Source organism: Scheffersomyces amazonensis, assembly GCF_036850825.1.
Source record: "Scheffersomyces amazonensis strain UFMG-HMD-26.3 chromosome Unknown RJT21scaffold_2, whole genome shotgun sequence".
NCBI lineage: Eukaryota > Fungi > Ascomycota > Pichiomycetes > Serinales > Debaryomycetaceae > Scheffersomyces > Scheffersomyces amazonensis.
Genome location: NW_027042742.1, coordinates 1597090 through 1617373, shown reverse-complemented (window position 1 = coordinate 1617373; position 20284 = coordinate 1597090). Strand labels below are relative to the sequence as shown.

At 34.6% G+C, this 20284-nt stretch overlaps 8 protein-coding genes across 8 annotated transcripts; 4 read left to right on the top strand and 4 right to left on the bottom strand. All coding sequences in view use genetic code 12, as the record gives it.

The window, feature by feature from the left end:
- Positions 1–96: 96 nt before the first annotated feature.
- Positions 97–642, bottom strand: HHF22 (histone; the record flags this gene model as incomplete). The annotated part of the gene is made up of 1 exon (XM_064881252.1): positions 97–642. Exon 1 carries the CDS (start codon positions 406–408, stop codon positions 97–99), a length of 312 nt encoding a protein of 103 aa, XP_064739680.1. The 5' UTR covers positions 409–642.
- A 160-nt stretch (positions 643–802) lies between these two features.
- HHT2 (histone) lies at positions 803–1812 on the top strand. Its single transcript, XM_064883819.1, has one exon. The coding sequence runs from the start codon at positions 1195–1197 to the stop codon at positions 1603–1605; it is 411 nt and encodes a 136-aa protein (XP_064739679.1). The 5' UTR covers positions 803–1194; the 3' UTR covers positions 1606–1812.
- On the top strand, positions 1813–2554 carry RJT21DRAFT_23123 (uncharacterized protein). Its single transcript, XM_064883818.1, has one exon. The coding sequence runs from the start codon at positions 2020–2022 to the stop codon at positions 2509–2511; it is 492 nt and encodes a 163-aa protein (XP_064739678.1). The 5' UTR covers positions 1813–2019; the 3' UTR covers positions 2512–2554.
- Positions 2555–2598: 44 nt separating this feature from the next.
- SIW14 (putative tyrosine protein phosphatase) lies at positions 2599–3447 on the bottom strand (the record flags this gene model as incomplete). Its single annotated transcript, XM_064882981.1, has 1 exon — positions 2599–3447. One exon carries the CDS (start codon positions 3445–3447, stop codon positions 2599–2601), a length of 849 nt encoding a protein of 282 aa, XP_064739677.1.
- Positions 3448–4356: 909 nt separating this feature from the next.
- On the top strand, positions 4357–6325 carry SPT10 (Spt10p). Its single transcript, XM_064881251.1, has one exon. The coding sequence runs from the start codon at positions 4476–4478 to the stop codon at positions 6141–6143; it is 1668 nt and encodes a 555-aa protein (XP_064739676.1). The 5' UTR covers positions 4357–4475; the 3' UTR covers positions 6144–6325.
- A 757-nt stretch (positions 6326–7082) lies between these two features.
- URA2 (bifunctional carbamoylphosphate synthetase/aspartate transcarbamylase) lies at positions 7083–13709 on the bottom strand (the record flags this gene model as incomplete). The annotated part of the gene is made up of 1 exon (XM_064880121.1): positions 7083–13709. The coding sequence occupies one exon, from the start codon at positions 13707–13709 to the stop codon at positions 7083–7085; it is 6627 nt and encodes a 2208-aa protein (XP_064739675.1).
- A 1925-nt stretch (positions 13710–15634) lies between these two features.
- On the top strand, positions 15635–19019 carry TRK1 (Trk1p; the record flags this gene model as incomplete). The annotated part of the gene is made up of 2 exons (XM_064885688.1): positions 15635–16491; positions 16594–19019. 2 exons carry the CDS (start codon positions 15635–15637, stop codon positions 18974–18976), a joined length of 3240 nt encoding a protein of 1079 aa, XP_064739674.1. The 3' UTR covers positions 18977–19019.
- IMP4 (snoRNA-binding rRNA-processing protein) lies at positions 19020–20200 on the bottom strand. The gene has a single exon (XM_064881250.1). It carries the CDS (start codon positions 19887–19889, stop codon positions 19035–19037), a length of 855 nt encoding a protein of 284 aa, XP_064739673.1. The 5' UTR covers positions 19890–20200; the 3' UTR covers positions 19020–19034.
- Positions 20201–20284: the final 84 nt, after the last annotated feature.

Genomic DNA, 20284 nt, shown 5'->3' with positions numbered 1-20284 from the left:
TAATAATAATAATAATAATATAATAATATATTTTAGCTAATATACACTTTAAAACTAGTAGAATACAAATAATAAGAATTGAGTGATTTAACACATTTAACCACCGAAACCATATAAGGTTCTACCTTGTCTCTTTAAGGCGTAAACAACATCTAAAGAAGTAACGGTCTTTCTCTTGGCGTGTTCAGTATAAGTAACAGCATCTCTAATAACATTTTCTAAGAAAGATTTTAAGACAACTCTAACTTCTTCATAGATTAAAGCAGAAATACGCTTAACACCACCTCTTCTAGCCAATCTTCTAATAGCTGGCTTTGTAATACCTTGAATGTTATCTCTCAAGATCTTTCTGTGTCTCTTAGCACCACCTTTTCCTAAACCTTTTCCTCCTTTACCTCTACCGGACATTTTGATATATAGTTATTAATTAATTAGATTGATTAATTGATAAGGAAACAAAAAAAAATATAAAGAGATTCTAAATTAAAATTTGTCAATTACAACGGGACTACATCGTATATTTATAATGTTCACTAGAGCGTTGTGACAGTTGTTGTGTTGTTAGGGGATGTTGTAAATAATGGGGACGTTCTCTGCAGGACTGTTGATAAATTTGCAATATTTCCATGATTGACGGGTCACGCGCGCGTTAACTAGTGATAATAATATTAAATTTGTTAGGGAGATAATTTACACATGAGAATGTGTAAATAATAGTACTGCGAATTTGATACTTTTAAGGATAGAAAAAATGAGATAAGTAAATAACAGAATATTTATTATGAGAGATCGGTAATTTTCAGTACAATGCGCGACTTACATACATAAAATTAGAGGAACAAAAGGAACAAAAGTATGGTAAACAATAGTAATACGCCTAAAGTCTTAGCTTTAACTCTTCCCCTGGGCAAAGAGATGGCGTTTGACACAAAAGTTAGGGAACCTAAATAAACAAATAAACAAACAAACGAGCAATTGGGCCCCTCCGCCCTCTCTACTGACTATACAACCCATAACAAACACAATGCTTAACTAGTGTGATTAGAGAATTTCATAGTGATTAAATGTAATTACCGTAGATCCAAATCCATTATAAATATTTACCGTAATCCTGATTAGTTTTATAAAAATTCAATTTACTCTTGATCTCTTCTTTTATATTTTATATATTATCTAACTATCATATAATCAAAAATGGCTAGAACTAAACAAACAGCTAGAAAATCTACTGGTGGTAAAGCCCCAAGAAAACAATTAGCCTCTAAGGCTGCTAGAAAATCTGCTCCATCAACTGGTGGTGTTAAGAAACCTCACAGATATAAGCCAGGTACTGTTGCCTTAAGAGAAATTAGAAGATTTCAAAAATCTACTGAATTATTAATTAGAAAATTACCATTCCAAAGATTAGTTAGAGAAATTGCTCAAGATTTTAAGACTGATTTAAGATTCCAATCTTCTGCTATTGGTGCTTTACAAGAATCTGTTGAAGCTTATTTAGTTTCCTTATTTGAAGATACTAACTTATGTGCTATTCACGCTAAGAGAGTTACCATCCAAAAGAAGGATATCCAATTAGCTAGAAGATTAAGAGGTGAAAGATCTTAAGTTATTGGTATTCTCTAACTTAATGTCTATCTTATGTATATTAGTTTATTACTTTTGAATAAATGAATCAGTTGTATATTAGAAATTATTATCATTATCATTGTTATTGTTTTGTAGTAATAGTAGTAGTAGTAGCAGCGGTTTGGCTGTGAAATAGTGATGCGCTGTTAGGTGCACACTAGAAAATCCAACATTTTTAGTGGGGAAACACTGGAATTGGGAGGTGAAAACTCCGATACAAAGGCTAACTTACTACACCCTAGGTCACTTCAATTCTATTCTTGTGGGTAAATAAAGGGGGTATTTAACGGGACATAATAGACACTTTGATATTAAGTTAATATAAATTAATAATTTCCATTATTTTTAAACACTTCTCCATATAATTGCTATACAATCTTTAACTATATCACTATGTCTATGGATAGAACTTTGAATAATTTCACCGATTCAAACTCCACATTTAAAACCAATAATATAAGTGAAACTATCTTAGATTTAGGGTTAACACCATATCCAGCTCTTGCATTAGGATCTTCATTACTTTTCAGAGGGTTGACTCATAAACCTAAGATTGCCCCTCCATCTCAGCAAGTATATAAGAAAGTAGCTCAAGCTATTGCCAGACCTACACCAAAAACATGTTTTTCATTTGGTGCTATTAATCTATTAGGAGCTTGGTTAGTTTATGATGGAGATGAAATAAATGGAGCAGAATTCAATTGTGTATGGTCATCAATATATCTACTTATAAATGGTAAATCAAGTATTACAAGCCTTATTAGAGGTGGAAATGTAACACCAGCCGGTATATCATCTTTAGCGTTATTTAGTACAGTTATTTATGGTCAAAGTATTATTTCTTCTTGGAGAGGATTGAAAAATGAATCCAGATTTTATGATTAGTCTATATGGTTTAAATTGATTTTAGTACCTTCATGAATGCATTTTTAATAAATATTTAATATTCTATATTTGTTTACTAATTCTTAATTAATCCCATCTTATCGGTAGGAAATTACTAGCTTCTGCATATTTAATAATTTCAGTTTCATCATATAATTCTATAAATTGTTGATCCATGGGTCTTTCCTTAGGAGCTGCAAATTTTCTATACTCATCAAAAATAATAGTAAGTGACCATTTTTGTAATCGCCTTAAGACTCCAATCAAACATCCTGTTCTATGTTTACCTCGATTACAATGAATTAATATGGGTTGATTTTCTGGATTAATTACTATTTTAATGGCTTCTGTAATTAAATCATGATTAATCTTAACAAATGGTTCTTTATTTCCTGACATTCCAAGTTGAAATAATTTAATATTCTCTTGTTTAAGGAATTCTAATTGTAATTGAGGATAATCTTCAGGAATTAAACAAAGTATGGATTTTAATTTTAATGTCTTAAGGAATGAAAAATTTAAAGGTTGTGGGAAAGATGATCGATATATTTTATTAACTACCGTTGAGAAGTTCTCAGGGGGTGTTAATGGTAATTTACTACTAGATTTTGTTTGTGCTTCATATTCTAATTTCAATTTTTCTTGTAATTTATAATCTAACTTATCATCTAAATCTTCTTCATAAGTATTTTCTTGTTGACTTTCATCTTCTGTAGTATTTGTTCCTCCTGTTTGTTCTTCTAATTTGAATTGTTCAAGTTTCAGTCGTATGAGTTTATTATCTCCATATATGATATCACTTGAAATATCTTCATATGCTTTAGTTATGTCTTGTTCTAAAGTACTATCAGGAGGTAAAGGTAATGATAGATTTGTATTTGGCGAAGACGGCAATTCTTCATCCATTTGAAATGGATCTTCAGAAAATTCACTCATATATATATATATATGTATTTAAATTGATGAGTGGATTATTATTATTATTTGATTTAATTTTTTATGATATCTTCAAGTTTGGGTTATATTATCATTCTTTGTGCAGTACTTCTCTCTTTCAGGAGCTTCTTTGGTTAGTTTCTATATGTTATAGTGAATATATTTTATGCTAATGATGATCAAGCATGTCTGGATATTGGTCAACGCACGGGTCATTTTTGGCTTAGTATTTCCGCCATATTCCTGCATGGTGGAAGGAATCCATCATAACCATAACTGCAAAATTAAATTAATATCGACACATCTTACTGGGTAACTTCTAGGGGAGTTTTGATATTATGTAGGTGAACTATTTCAGTACAGTCCTTTCTGTTAAAGTTACTTAATGAAGTAGTAGTGATGTTAGAACCATTGACTTTAAAGTGGTCCAGTACGATGGGTAAGTTATGTTAAATAATGAAAAATTGTAATAGTATACAGAATATAGTATACTAATATTTTAAATAGGATCCCTTTGATAATTCAGTTATATGAAGAAGCAGTTGTCATAGTAAAAGTTGCAAAATGCTTTATTTTGCAATCACAGGATTGGTTTATATCAAGACTCTAATTATGAATTGATTGCGATTTGTGATTTGTTATTTGTGATGTATTTATCTAATAAAATACTTAAAGTACTTCCCCCCTCTATATATATGAAACTTACCGTTTATGGAACAATAGAGACTATTTTCTATTTATATCTCGTCAACTATATATAACTTTACTAACTTCTTGGATATGCGACATTCCCCATTCCCCGTTCACTCACACATTCACGACATTCAAAAAAAACTTATCGCGACATACATCTCACCATTTCTTTTTTCTTCCTTTGAACTAAGACAAGAGAGAGCATGTTTACATTCCAAAATATACTTAGAGCAGTACAATATCTACACACTTTGTCAATAACTTTTTGCAATCAATAACGAATTACTGGTTAGCACCATAAAACTGTAAACACATCAAGTGCACCAAAATTAATCATGCCGGAATTTGAAGATGTTATTCAACCTTCACCTTTTAGACCTCAATTAGATTATAATCCTACTACTGTTATTCATAGATATACAGTATTATTAAAAGATGGTCAAACAACTGCAACAATTTATCCTATACATTCTCCAAGTGAATTACCTCCTGGATTATTGGCATTTTTATGTGATGAATTTAATATGGAAATTGAACGAGGAGAAACTTCATCATTTTTTGATACTTTACATATTGAACAATTTCAAAATTATTGGTTTGGATCATTTGGAGCAGTTATGGTATTAGGTGATTCTCCAGAATTAGAAGGTGCAAGACAATGGGAAAAAGAATGTTTAGGAACTTTTTATATTAAACCAAATTATCCTGGACGTTGTTCACATATTTGTACAGCCAATTTTTTAGTTAATGCAGGTATTAGAGGAAAAGGTATTGGTAGAACTTTAACTGATTGTTATCTTCAATGGGCACCAAGATTAGGTTATACATATTCTGTATTTAATTTAGTATTTGAAACTAATGTTGCAGCCAGAAGAATTTGGGAATCATTAAATTTTAAAAGAGTTGGTAGAGTTAAATCAGCAGGAATTTTAAAGGGTCATGATCAAGCAGTAGATGCAATAATGTATGGTAGAGAATTAGTAAATACAAGTGATCCAGCAGTTGGAGCTTATAGATTTGATAAAATAAAATTTTATTTAGAAACTGGAAGATATCCAGCAATGGCTGATAGACAAGAAAAATCTCGATTAAGATCTTCAGCTTCTCATTATCGATTAGTTGATGGTAAATTATTATTAAAGGGAAGAGAAGTAGTAAGTGATCCAGTTAAACAACTTCAAATTTGCACAGAAGTTCATTTACAAAATCATGGTGGCATTAATAAAACAACTTCAATTGTTACAGAAAAGTATCATTGGACTAGAATTAAAGATACTGTAGCAACTGCCATTAAAAATTGTCCCGAATGTCGAGATCCTGCTCGAGATGAAACCAATTTGAAAAGACCCAATGGACCTAAGAAGACTCCTAATCCTGCGCTTTCGCGTCATAAAACCAAATTATTCCATTCTCTGCCCAATAATCCTAATGCTAATAATTTACTTAGGGCAAGAGCAACAACAACTAATGATGATGTTGAAGCCATAGTAGCTGCTGCACATTTGGGTAATAGACACGATGCAGAGGCATTATTGAGTCATGAATTAGCAGGATTGGATGATAATATTATAGCGGTGGTTGAAGAAGCTCAAAGGAATCAACAACAGCAGCAGCAACAACAACAGCAACAACAACATCATAACCCACAACAACAGCACAGAAAACAAGGTATAACTTCGCATCATCACACAACTCATCAGTCATATGCAGCAGCTGCTGCTTCTGCTGTAAGTGGAGGTTCTTCACATTACCATGATTATTCAAATGATTATTCAAGTGATTACAATGATGATAATGATTTAAAAGATCGTAGAAACAGTAATGATATCCCCGTTGATCCTGTTGTGGAGTCTTATGACCATCAATCGGGAGGTGATGAGATAGAAATTGCTCGAGCATTAATTCAAGCGAATGAGGATGTTAATGATGATGCACATCATCGATCAGATAATAGAGGATCGCAGAATGATGCTAATTTATTCATTAAGGAGCGAGAAGAATAATAAATAAAATAGAGTAGTATAATTTAAAGTAAACTCAAACAAAGTATTATTCTCTGTTATCTTATCAAATGACATCAATCCATGCTAAGTACTTCCTCAAATGCTATATTTTCTATGTATAGATTTCTACATTAAAATCTTCAATCGTTAAAATGTAATAATATATTAATATATCAATAAACAAATAACAAATAACAAAATCGAATTAAAAACAGTCTACTCTAAAAACTGTCACCGATTTGAAACGGATATTCATTATTCATTGCTAAACTTACAAAAAACTAAATATGTCCGTAATAGACCGTAAACTTGTTAGTAATTAACCTAAATTAATAAAATGTTAGCTCTGCAATTTGCAGTGAAAATGTAGATTTCCATAAGACATTCGCACCCGTAATTCGATATGAATCGGTACGCCTATACATTTAAGTAGGAAAGAAAAATGAATTCTTTTACAAAAAATCACCTTATATATATACTCTAACAAAAAAAACAGAAATAAGCGAAAATGAGCCTAATACATACGAATAAAAAAATAAAATACCCAACCACAATTACTACAATTACACGACTATTTGTATCGTAATTGGCCGGGGACGTCATAGGCTCTCTACTACGCCAACTTAGCTAGGCACCAAGGTTGGGCTAAATTGGCTATTCGAGCTAAAGCTCAATTCATCTGTCACATCTGTTAATGACTTTACGAAGAAATAGGTTGCCACACGACACAAAAGTCATATCAAACCCCGAAGAAAAGTATAAATGTAATATGTAATGTAATATGTAAATATAATATGTAAATGTAATATGTAAATGTACAGAGAAAAGGCATACAATCAACACTAATCCCACATACAAAGATTCCCCCGAATATGTATTAGGATTAAGTAATCAATATAAAACCGTCTCGTTTTTCAAAATAATAAAAATAAACCTAACCTAAAAGTCTACTCCAATGACCATAGCTAATAAGGCCATTCTAACAAATAAACCATATCTCATTTGTCTAAAGTAAGCAGCTCTTTGATCGAAATCAACTTCTTCTCTAATTTCATTAGTTCTTGGTAATGGATGCATAACTGCCATATGTTGTTTAGCATAAGATAAAATCTTATTATCAACAATATAAGTATCCTTTAATCTTAAATATTCTTGTTTATCTTGGAATCTTTCTTCTTGAACTCTTGTACAATATAAGATATCTGATTTTGCAATAATTTCTTTTGTTAATACTTCAGATTCAACTCTTAACATATTATTATCAATTAAAATTTGTCTAATTTCTTCAGGTAAAGCTAATTCCTTTGGACAAACCAATTGAACTCTTACTTGATAATGACGTAATAAATGTACTAATGAATGAACTGGTCTACCGAATTTTAAATCTCCCATAAATGTAACTGTAATACCATTAACTGTACCTAATTCTTCTCTAATAGTGAATAAATCTAAAAAGGCTTGAGTTGGATGTTCTTTTGATCCATTACCTCCATTAATAATTGGAACTGGTGAATATTTAGCAGCAATATCGGCTGATTCTTCTGCTGGATGTCTTAATACAACTGCATCAGCATAACATGCTAAAGTTCTAATAGTATCTTGTAAAGTTTCACCCTTTTTAACTGATGATGAACCAGCAGCTACTGCCACAACTCTACCACCTAATCTTTGCATAGCAGCATCAAATGATGAAGAAGTTCTAGTAGATGGTTCATAAAACATAGTAGCTAATACTCTACCTTGTAAAATATCCAATACACCTTGTCTTTCAACAGCTAATCTCATTTCTTGAGCAACAGTAAATAATGCATGTAAATCAGCTCTAGTAACATCTTTAACTGATAATACTGAATTTCTAAGGAAAGTATTATGATTTCTAATATAATTAGCTAAAGCATTAACTTCACTTAAAGCACCAGGAGGTTGAGAAACTAAATCAGCTCCGAATTTTTCAAAATCAGTTGGAGTTGGTTGAGGAGTTTCCTTAACAAATGATGGACGACGAATATCACTTGAGAATGAAACTCTATCCTTTGATTTTCTACCAAGAGCTGGAGATTGAGGAATAGCAGCAATTGAACTAAATCTACTTCTTGGTTCAATTTCATGTTTACCTAACCCAGCAGCAGTAATAACTTTACCATCTAAACAAGCAGTTTCTCCATGGAATGATACTCTATCAACAGAACCATATAATTTAGTTGAAGAATATTTACCAACAAGTACACGTCTATCTAAATCAATTTCAATCGATGCATCTTGTTTTGGAATATTAAAGATTCTGGCTGGTTCATCATGGAATCGTTTAATAATATCTTCTACACTAAGACGACCATCTTTAACGGCAGTTAATAATAATGGTAATACTTCTTCAATTCCAGTACCTGGAACAATAGGTTGATCTTGAGCTTTAGCAATTAAATAAGGTAATACACCCACTGAAAAACTATCAACATCAGCAATATGATCCCATAAATAAGTTTGATCACATTTTGTAGGTAAGAATGGAACATTTAATTCATCCTTTGAAACAAATAATGAATGAACAGAAATATCACAAGTGACTCTTAAGAACTTCTCCTTAGCCATTTGAATCAATTCTAAATCTTCCTTTGAAGACACTCCAGTAATATGAATGGTTCTATTATGTAAGGAAGCCAATAAAAGGACAGAAGCTAAATCTGTAGTTTTAGCATCGGTAATTATTGGTTTATTTTCTGGCCATGAAGCGAAATGGGATGAAATAGCAGATACTGAAGAATTGGCAAATTCATTAAATGGTAAGAATAATGCACCAGTATGTTGAGCAGCTTCAGAAACTTCTGCTGCATTTGTAGCATTTGCAGCAATTGATATTGAGAAATCAGTATATGCAGAGGCTCCAGCCACATCAATGGCTTCAAGTAATGAATCAAAATCTCCTACACTAGACCCATCTAAAGTTTGAGGTAAGAAAGAATTGAAGGTGAATCCAGCTGCTAAAGAAGATTTAGTGGTTGATTCAAAATCATCAAAGGAAGTAACAAATGAAGTAATATTAATTAAACCAGGTAAAACGGCTGTAGTATGAGAAGTTTGAGCATCTCTATTACTAACTTCTAAAGAAATATTTCTGGCAATAGCTTCAACTAATAATTTAGCACATTTAACATTAGTAACTAATGGAACAGAATAATCCACCGCCATACGACGAGATTCATACCCCTTAGACATATAAGAAGCAGGACGTCTAAAACGATTGGCCGATGGTAAATTAATATATAAATCAATTAAATTATTAGCCAAATGTTGAGTTAAAGAATATTCGGATTTTTGATCTTCTTCTTTACTCAATACTTCTAAATAATGCACGGGGATTTCATGATCTCTAATGAAATCAGCCGTACCAGCAGTTGCAAATATTTTATAACCCAATTCATGTAATTTTGCAATTGATGGTAATAATTCTTGCTTTTCCTTATAAGAACCAATGGAGAATAAGATATTCTTCTTAGGTAATTTGAATCCCGTCGAGATTAACGATTTTAAGTAGGCTTCATATTTATTTCTACCAAAAGTAGCCACTTCACCAGTCGATGCCATTTCCACTCCCAATACAGGATCGGCACCTGCTAAACGAGAGAAGGAGAATTGTGGAACTTTTACTGCACAATAATCTTCTGGTAACTTAACTCCCGGATATGGAGTTAATGGCATATCCATAATTGCCTTAGTGGCCATTTCAATCAAATCGGTTCCTACGACTTTAGAAATAAATGGGAAGGAACGAGAAGCACGAACATTACATTCAATGACTTTAATATCATTATCTTTAGCAATGAATTGAATATTATACGGACCAGTAATATCAAGAGCTTTACCGATTTTAGCCGTAGCTTCAACAATTCTTTCAACTGTCTTAGGATCTAAATCTTGAGGTGGAACAATTAATGTAGCATCACCGGAATGTACACCGGCATTTTCAACATGTTCACTAACAACATGCATAATCATTTTACCATCTTTAGCCACGGCATCCATTTCAATTTCTTTAGCGTTTTCAATATACTTGGTAATAACAACGGGATAATCTGGTGACACATCGACGGCTTGACTCAAGTATGATTCTAAATCATCTTGGGAGTAGACAGTATTCATGGCTGCTCCGGATAACACATACGATGGACGGACCAATACGGGATAAGATACTTTATTAGCAAACTCTTCGGCTTCTTCAATCGAAGTCAACTCTTTCCAAGCCGGTTGATCTACACCGATTTTATCTAACATTCTGGAGAATTTATATCTATTCTCAGCCGAGTCGATCATTTCTGGTGAAGTACCCAAGATCTTAACGTTTTGACGATGTAATGGTAAGGCGATATTGTTTGAAGTCTGACCTCCCATGGAGATGATGACACCATTGGATTGTTCTAATTCATAGATATCAAGCACTCTTTCTAAATTAATGGTTTCAAAGTATAATCTATCGGCTTCATCATAGTCGGTAGATACTGTTTCGGGATTATAATTAATCATAATGGTCTTAGTACCATTTTCACGTAAAGTTCTAATAGCTCTGACTGCACACCAATCGAATTCTACTGAGGAACCAATTCTATACACTCCTGAACCCAAGACAATGACTCCATGTTCATCAAAGGTTACGTCGGAAGAATCAGCATTATAGGTAATATATAAATAGTTGGTGAAAGCTGGGAATTCGGCAGCTACAGTATCGATTTGTTTAACAAACGGAATGATTCCGGCTTCCTTTCTTAATCTTCGAATGGCCACTTCATTAGAGTTTAAGAATTTGGCAATTTGTCGATCTTCAAATCCTAATTGTTTAGCTTGTCTTAATACGGATGAAGGTAATTGTTCTTTGGTTACATACGATGCCACTTTATTACCGAATTGAATTAGTCCCTGCAATTTGTTTAAGAACCATTTATCAATCTTAGTCAATTCCCATACTCTTTCAACGGTATATCCATCGGATAAGGCATTAGCAATGGCAAATAATCGTTGATCAGAGGGTGTTTGTAATTCACTATCGATATCAATAGACATTAAGGCAGCTGTCTTATTGAATCCCAAATTATGATAATCAGTAGATCTAATGGCCTTTTGAATGGCTTCTTCAAACGTTCTTCCAATCGACATGACTTCACCAACAGACTTCATGGATGAAGACAAAAGGGCAGACACTCTGGTGAACTTCTTTAAATCCCATCTGGGGATCTTAACCACCACATAATCCAACGATGGTTCGAAACAGGCACTGGTAGATTTGGTGACTGAGTTCTTAATCTCATTCAAGGGAATGTTTAACCCTAACTTAGCGGCAGTATAGGCCAATGGATAACCTGTGGCCTTAGAGGCCAAGGCAGAAGATCTCGATAAACGGGCATTAACTTCAATGATACAGTACTCCTTGGAGAACGGATTTAAGGCATATTGAATGTTACATTCACCGACAACTCCTAAATGTCTAATGACATTAACAGCCGTAGTTCTTAACATATTATAATCTTCATCGGATAAGGTTTGAGATGGAGCCACGACAATGGAGTCACCGGTATGAATTCCCAATGGATCAAAGTTCTCCATATTACAAACAGTAATACAATTATCAAACGCATCACGAACAACTTCATACTCAACTTCTTTCCAGCCCTTCATGGATCTTTCCACCAATACTTGAGGAGAAGTAGCAAATGCCTTCGAACATAACTCGACTAATTCTTGTTCATTATCAGCAAATCCTGATCCTAACCCTCCTAAAGCATAAGCGGCTCTAATGATTAATGGATAACCAATTCTATTAGCAGCAGCCACCGCTTCATCAACCGTATTAACGGCTTCAGATTTAGCACATTTCTCATTAATTTCTGTCATGGCATTAGCAAATAATTCACGATCTTCAGTAGTAATAACTGTATCGATTGGAGTACCCAAGACTTTAACTCCTAACCCTTCAAATTCATCCTTTAATGAGATACCGACACTTAAAGCAGTTTGACCACCAAAAGTACAATAGATCCCATCGGGACGTTCATGTTGAATGACTTTTCTAACGAATTCAGGGGTCACCGGTAAGAAATATACCTTATCAGCCAACCCTTTTGAAGTTTGAATAGTAGCAATGTTTGGATTAATTAATATGGTATAAATGCCTTCTTCCTTTAAGGCCTTAATGGCCTGAGAACCAGAATAATCAAATTCTCCGGCTTGTCCAATAGATAATCCACCAGAACCTAAAACAAGAACCTTCTTAACATCGACTCGAGGATGAGCAGCACGATTATCTTCAATCTTACCACCTGGAAAGGCGACAGGTTTATAAACTCCCGTTTGATTGAACTCTTCGACGGCTTGAATGAATACATCAAATAAGAATTCCGTATCTCTTGGACCGGGAGTTGATTCCGGATGGAATTGGACGGAAAAGAATGGTTTTGTTTCATGATAAATCCCTTCATTGGATCCATCATTGGCATTGACAAATAACTCTTTCCAATCAGGAGTTAAAGTGGTGGTATCAACGGCAAACCCATGGTTTTGAGATGTGATATAACATCTACCAGAAATAGTTGAAGTACAAGGAATGTTATGGCCTCTATTACCAAACTTTAATTTTAAAGTGGATGCACCAATGGCTCTGGCCATCAATTGATGACCTAAACAAATCCCAAAGATTGGAGTCTTGGCTTGTTTGATAACAGTAGATAATCTAGCTACAGCTTCATTCATAACAGCTGGATCTCCAGGTCCATTAGAAATAAATAACCCATCATATTCTTCTTGAGTATAATCATAATCCCATGGAACAACTTTTAATTCAACTCCACGTCTAACAAAACAACGAATTTGATTATATTTCATACCCACATCTACAGCAACAATTCTAATTGGTTTACCATTCTTTCCAAGTTTAATGGATTCCTTGGGAGTGAAAACTGTTGGTTGTTTAATACTAACTTTAGCCACTAAATTCTTAATATTTGGATCATCCCATTGAGGAATTTCAAAATATTTCTCCCAATTTGATGAAGAGTTATCAGCTAAAATTGATTCAGAAGTGAAGGTTGACTTTTGTATGGCCAATCTACCTAAAGTTGAACCCTTTTCTCTTAATCTTTTGGTTAAAGATCTTGTATCAACACCATAAATAGCAGGAATTCCTTGATCTTTTAACCATTGAGATAAAGAAGATTTAGCTAAGAAATGAGAGAAATCTTCAGTGTAATGAGCGACAACCAAACCAGCAATATGAATCTTATTTGATTCAAAATATTTTGGTAAAGCAGGAGTATAATCATCATCTAATAATTGACGATCTGGTACACCATAATTACCAACTAAAGGATAAGTAATAACCAAGATTTGACCTTCATAAGATGGATCAGTAATGGATTCGGGATATCCAACCATACCAGTTTGGAAAACAACTTCCCCGGCAGCTGGGACTGGAGCACCAAATGAATAACCTTGTAAGGCAATTCCATCATGGGTTTCTAAAGTCATTAAGACATCTCCTGTAGATTCCATAGGAGGAGAAATTGGAGCAGACAATTGAACCATTTTAGTATTCTTTTCTTTTTTAAGGCGACTTCTTCGGATCCTTTTCTCTCTTCAACGTAATGACGAGTACTGAATATTTCACACTGGGGGAATGAATGAAATAGGGACTACAATCAGGAAATTATGTTAGCGTACGAATAGGCTAAAAAGATTACAAGTTAGTAACGACTGAATAAACTGAAGAAGCCAAAGGATCTGGAGCGTTCTACTGGAGTTGAACAAGAATACACGGTAATAGCAATCAATGGGTGATGGGGCAATTTTTTCACCTAGCTCATCGCAAAAATTTATTTCACCACTATAGTACTTTGAGGTTATGGGTTATGGGTAATGGGTAATGGGTAATGGGTTATAATATTATAATGATTATGATGAGATTACATATGTATTCTTTCTTTCAACAACCAACAAAACATTTCCAGTTAGTGGACTACTTACTTTTGAAAAGCTAGTAAAGTCTAACTTGATAAACCAATAGGGGACGGTGAGGGATGAAGGAGGAGTCCGGGAAGGATTGGCGATTGTTGAAAGAGAGAAGAGAGAAGAGAGAAGAGAGGAGAAGAGAAGAGAGGAAGAGAGAAGGGAAATAAAAGAAGATAAAATAAATAATAAACAATTGATAGTATTAAGGTGGTTGGTAAAATTTGGTGATATTTATAATTTTAGTGGGTTTGAAAAATTTTCAGTATGGGGGTATTAGATCCGGAGGGGTTAAGTATGGTGCTCACGTGATGGGTGTTATGTCATGGATTGTGCATACATAGTTAAGAAGTGCGCGTCCTGTGTATAGGGCGGGTTGCTCCCCGGAATTGCCTCTAATATCTCATCTCATTGACTCTGTGTAAGGTTAAGAGTCTATTAGTCTATTAGTTTATTAGTTTATTAGTCTATTAGCTTATTAGTCAGTCAGTTAGGTTTGTTACTGTTACTGTAGTACGAGAATTATTGTACACAAAGTAGAAATAGTGTTTAGGAGGGATAAACTTAAAGTTCTGTAGATCTAATAGTTAAAGTTGTGCTTGTGCTTGTGCTTGTGCTTGTGTACATGAAATTGGGTATAATGTTCCTGTACTACGTTTAGCATTCATAAACTGTAGCAGTATTGTGGCATGCGCTACCAGCTGAAACCGTTACAATAGTAAGAATTACAGTATAGTATTAATGTAGTATAGGTATTATTAGTAACTATTAGAAGTATTATTAGAATTCGACTATTAGTACTATTATTAGAAGCCGTTGGTAAGTATAGTAGTAACATAGTAGTGTGGATATAATAGTAGTGTAAGTATTCTAATAGCACTATTTAGACGACTAAGTCCCGCTAGTAAGCACTCTCTAAAGTGTACTATCACTACTAACTACTACCACCACTATCACTACTATATCACTACTGCTACTACACTACTACATCACTACTACATCACTACCACTACTATTACTACACTACTATATCTTTACTACTACCACTCCCACTCCCAGTCTATTTATACTCACCGCATGCCCAGAATTTATTCACTTACTCTACACAATACTGCACTCCGCCGTCAAACTCTCCCATCTCAACGGCTCTTCTTCCGCTTTGTTCGCATCTCTTCTCTCTCATCTCTTCTACTATATATTAACCTCTTTCTCTTCTTCTTCTTTGTCGTACACCTTTCATTTCTATAAGCCATCCACCGTCTGTTCAATCATCTCTGTCCTGCACACAACACCACCACTTTCTAATAATTTTCACCCACCACCACCTCCACTATCACCATACTTGTACTATATACTCCAGTTATCACTCTCCCTACACAGCCAAAGCCAAACCACTGGACTGGTGTTGTGACCAGACTTACTCATAAGTCACTACCAAATTCTGTACCACTGACTTTTTATTTCTCATTCTCAACTTATCAATTTCATTATCGCCCAGTAATGCCATGGACCGAATAAGACATACTATTAACGATATCAATATGAGACGGTTGGAGCTCCAACTTGGGTTTCGAATTCGAGAAAAGATCAATTCCATCACTTCCGTCGTGTATCCTTATGTCATAATCCTTATACCTAGCTTTAGAATCGCCCATTATGTATATATTATTTCCCTTACTTTTATTGGATCTGTCATTATATTCCCCATTAAGAATATAAAGTATATTGATGCATTATTCTTTACAGCAGGAGCGTCTACTCAAGCCGGTCTAAATACGATCGATACGAATTTATTAGATTTATATCAACAAATTACAATCTACACACTAACTTTCTTTGCTACACCTATATTTATCCATAGTTCATTATTATTCATTAGACTTTATTATTTTGAAAGACACTTTGATAATATCAAACAGATATCCAAACAGAACTTCCAAATGAGAAGGTCAGCAACTTTAGCAGCTCAAAGAACTGCATCTATTATGTTAGACCCAACACAACGAAATACCGTAAACAATCAGGGTTTAGGATTCTCTGAAAGTCAACATCGGCATAATCCTGTACCGGAGATATATGTCAATAATAAGGATCAAACCAATCATATTGATGTTAATGATAAAGAAGTGGCCGATACAAATTCATCACCACAATCATCATCATCTCATCATGATCAAGGTGGGGAGTTAGTTCATGTCAGTGAACCTTCCGATACCGATGAAGATCCGCATCATCAGACATATAGACCCCAAGATGAGGCTGCTGATACCAACGATCAAGTCAAGTTTGGTAATCTTCCGCAGCCTCCACCTAAGCGAAAGAGAGACATTGATCCATCACAGATGTACATGTCCATCGCTATGTTGCAGCAAAAGAAGCAACAACAACAGCAACAGCAACAAGAGCAACAAGAGCAACCACCTCATGGACAAAATATCCAGTTTGTAGACTTGGAAAGTCCCAGCCGTCACCGCCATGGCCGAGACCAAGACGACGAGGATGTCGATGATGATGATGATGACGAACTTATCATCAGACCTCCCAACGAGATTGAAAACAGTGACTCTTCCAAGCCAATCTTCATCAAGAAGATCAAACCTAAGCATTTACTTCGTCCTAGACCCAGAAGAAGAATGTCACTGTCTTCCACTAAGAAATGGAAGTTAAAGTCTCGATTGAAAAAGACTCTCTCCAACACCAACACTACCAACATGCATTATTTAACTCCGTCTAAACATCAACGATACGAAGATGATGAGGAGGAATTTGACGACGACCGGTCCATTGACTCTGAGAACGAGTCGTCAAGAAGACACAGTCGAGTGATTGACGATGATGAGGATGGTGAAGGAGATGACGAGAATGATGAGGATGAAGATGAAGATGAAGAAGATGAAGAGGATGATAGTGCCGTAGTAGATGATGACGATGACGATGAGGAAGATCAACATATCAATAAGGCCCAATCCCATTTGGTTGTCCCTTCATTAGATCAGACTGGAGGTAAGAAATTCAGTAAGAGATCCAATACTTTAGATGTATCATCTCCTACTACCGACCGTAAGTCTTCATTCATTAAATCACCCACCTTTGAGCGGATGATGAAGATGAAGAGAACCAAAGATGCCAGACATAAGAAACGTTTGAATAGAGTTAAGACTCCCTATAGTCTCTTTGGCACTGGAGATACTACCACTGCTCGTCCAACTCGGACATCTACTGGATCATATGATTCATCTAATGATTCCTCTGACTTTGATGAAGAATCAGCATACTATAATGGTGAACTCGATGGTAGTTCTCTTAGTAAAGTTATGAGTACTAATTACTTATCGTGGGTCCCCACTGTGGGAAGAAACTCGACATTTGTTAAATTGACTCAAGCTCAAAAGGAAGAATTAGGAGGCGTTGAATATCGGGCTATTAAGCTTCTTATTAAGATTTTGATATTCTACTATGTGGGATTCCATATCATTTCAATTGCCTTCTTCTTGGGATTTATTTTAATCATGAAGAGTTATGGAGGAGGAGTTAGAGAACAAGGTATATCTCCTACTTGGTGGGCATTCTTTACTGCCCAGTCAACCTTCAATGATTTGGGTATCACACTTACTAATAACTCCATGTCCAACTTCTCCAGATCTCCATATGTTTTACTTATTGCTTCCTTCTTTATTGTCATTGGTAATACAGGATTCCCTATCTTCTTACGATTCATTATTTGGATTCTCTTTAAATTTGCCAAACCCTTATCATTGTATAAGGAATCACTTGGGTTCCTATTGGATCATCCCCGTCGGTGCTTTACATTATTGTTTCCCTCGGTTCCTACTTGGTGGTTACTATTCATTTTAGTGGTACTTAACTCTGTAGATTTAGTATTGTTCATTGTGCTTGATTTAAATAATCCTTATTTGAATCAAATCCCAGTGGGGTACCGAATTCTCGATGGTTTTTTTCAAGCTATCAGTACAAGAACTGCTGGATTCTCAGTAGTTAATTTAGCTGAATTACATCCTGCTGTTCAAGTTAGTTATATGATCATGATGTATATTTCAGTATTACCATTGGCTATCTCCATTAGACGGACTAATGTTTATGAAGAACAATCACTTGGAGTGTATTTAAAGGATGAAGTTAATAATGTTCAAGAAGATTTAGAGAAAACTCCCACTACATTTATAGGAGCCCATTTACGAAACCAATTGTCATTTGACTTGTGGTTTATCTTTCTTGGATTATTTGTTATCTGTATAGCCGAGGGAGGTAAATTGAATAATGGGAATATTAACTTTACAGTATTTACAATATTGTTTGAGATTATTAGTGCCTATGGTACAGTAGGATTATCATTAGGATATCCTGGAATTAATGCTTCTTTATCGGCTGAGTTCTCGACACTTTCTAAATTAGTTATCATTGCTATGATGATTAGAGGTAGACATAGAGGGTTGCCATACGCATTGGATAGAGCTATTATGTTACCCGATGCTGATATGCATCGTCGTGATGAAGTGCAAGAACATCATGCCATTAGACGTCAAGCCACTATGGAAAGAGCCAATACTTGGGCGACATCAGCTCTGGGAAATGATGCTAATCTTCTTAGCAGAGTCATTACCAATACTGGTAATATGTTGAGACGGCGTAGTTCAGGTGCCAGTACCATGTCGCCCAATTATAGACGACATTCATTTGGGTCTGGCTACCAGCAGCGCCATCACCCGCACCATCATCACCACCACCACCACCAACAACAACAACAACAACCACTACAACAAGTGCACACAAATACACCCCATTACACAGTAGAGTCGGACGTAGAGTTAGACCATTTGGTCTCGTGATACTTTCAGTTCTTCAGTTACACTGCACTTCCATTAATATACACTTATTTATTATAATCTATAAATAGTTTTTTCTATTGGCTGTACGTATAAATCTACGGAGTTGCCATTCCACATCCGCATCTTTATTATCTGGTAAACCTAAACGCAATTCGTAGAGTCTCATTTCGAACCGAGGACCTACTTCACTTAACTCTACACCATCTTTGGTCTTGACATACACGTGATGTCTCACACTTATAAAATCATCATTATTTATAAATGTTATAACTCGACTTCCTTGATCCTTCTTAACTCCGGGAGGAAATAAATGCTTAAGAATCTGTTGTACTCGCATACCTAATTTTGTTGTAAAATTTTCAAATATTAAATGAGGATAGGATTCGGACATATTACCTAAATTAGCTAAATCATGTCTTAATTTAACATTATGTAAAGTAAATATAGCTGTTGGTCCATGAGGGAAATGACTTATAGTGAGGGATGTAGGTACCCCTCTATGTTCATGAAGAATTACTAAATCAGTAATGCTTACTCTATTACATGTTTGAACTAATTCAGGAATCACATAATTCCCTCTATTCAATTTAAGACTATTAGGGAATAAGAGTTTCATCTCTTTAGAGAACTGTAATAATTTAACACTGGGATCTCGAGATGTGGTGATGACTAATTTGGGATCGGCTATACCACTAAGTGCAGCATACTCATCATCTATTTGTGCTTGTTCACTTTCATCATATATGAAATCTTTCTGTAATTGTTCATCTTCAGCAATGTCTTTCGCTAAGGGTTTCCCTGATGCTAATGCGGCCTTTAATTGTCGTCTCTTTTCTGTAAGGGTCGATTCTTGTAACTCTACTGATTTCCGGTAGAGATATTCTCTTCGTTCTCTGGCCTGTTTCCGGATCATTCCTTTTGTTAGAGGTGTTTAGCTAAATGTCTGTGTCCAAGTATTAGCTCTATTAGCTCAAGTGTCTGTCTGAACTCATCTCATAATTTTTTTATAGGTGCACATGTCGTTTGATTCAAAAGCGACAAAAAATGTCACCCCTCAGTACAAGAACGACATTCTTTCTGCTGCTGCGCGCGCTAACAAGTGCAATGTGCAATTCATATGTTAAATTAATTAATACTAGTAATAAGCAGGGAGAAGAGACAACAACATAAGCTAAAAAAAGATAAAGGAAAAATACAAACAATAATAATAATAATAATAATAATAATAATAATAATAATAATAATAATAATAAGGAAGAGGAGACTTTTCCTGACGAAGTGAAAAAGTGGCACATTGTCGTCATGAAA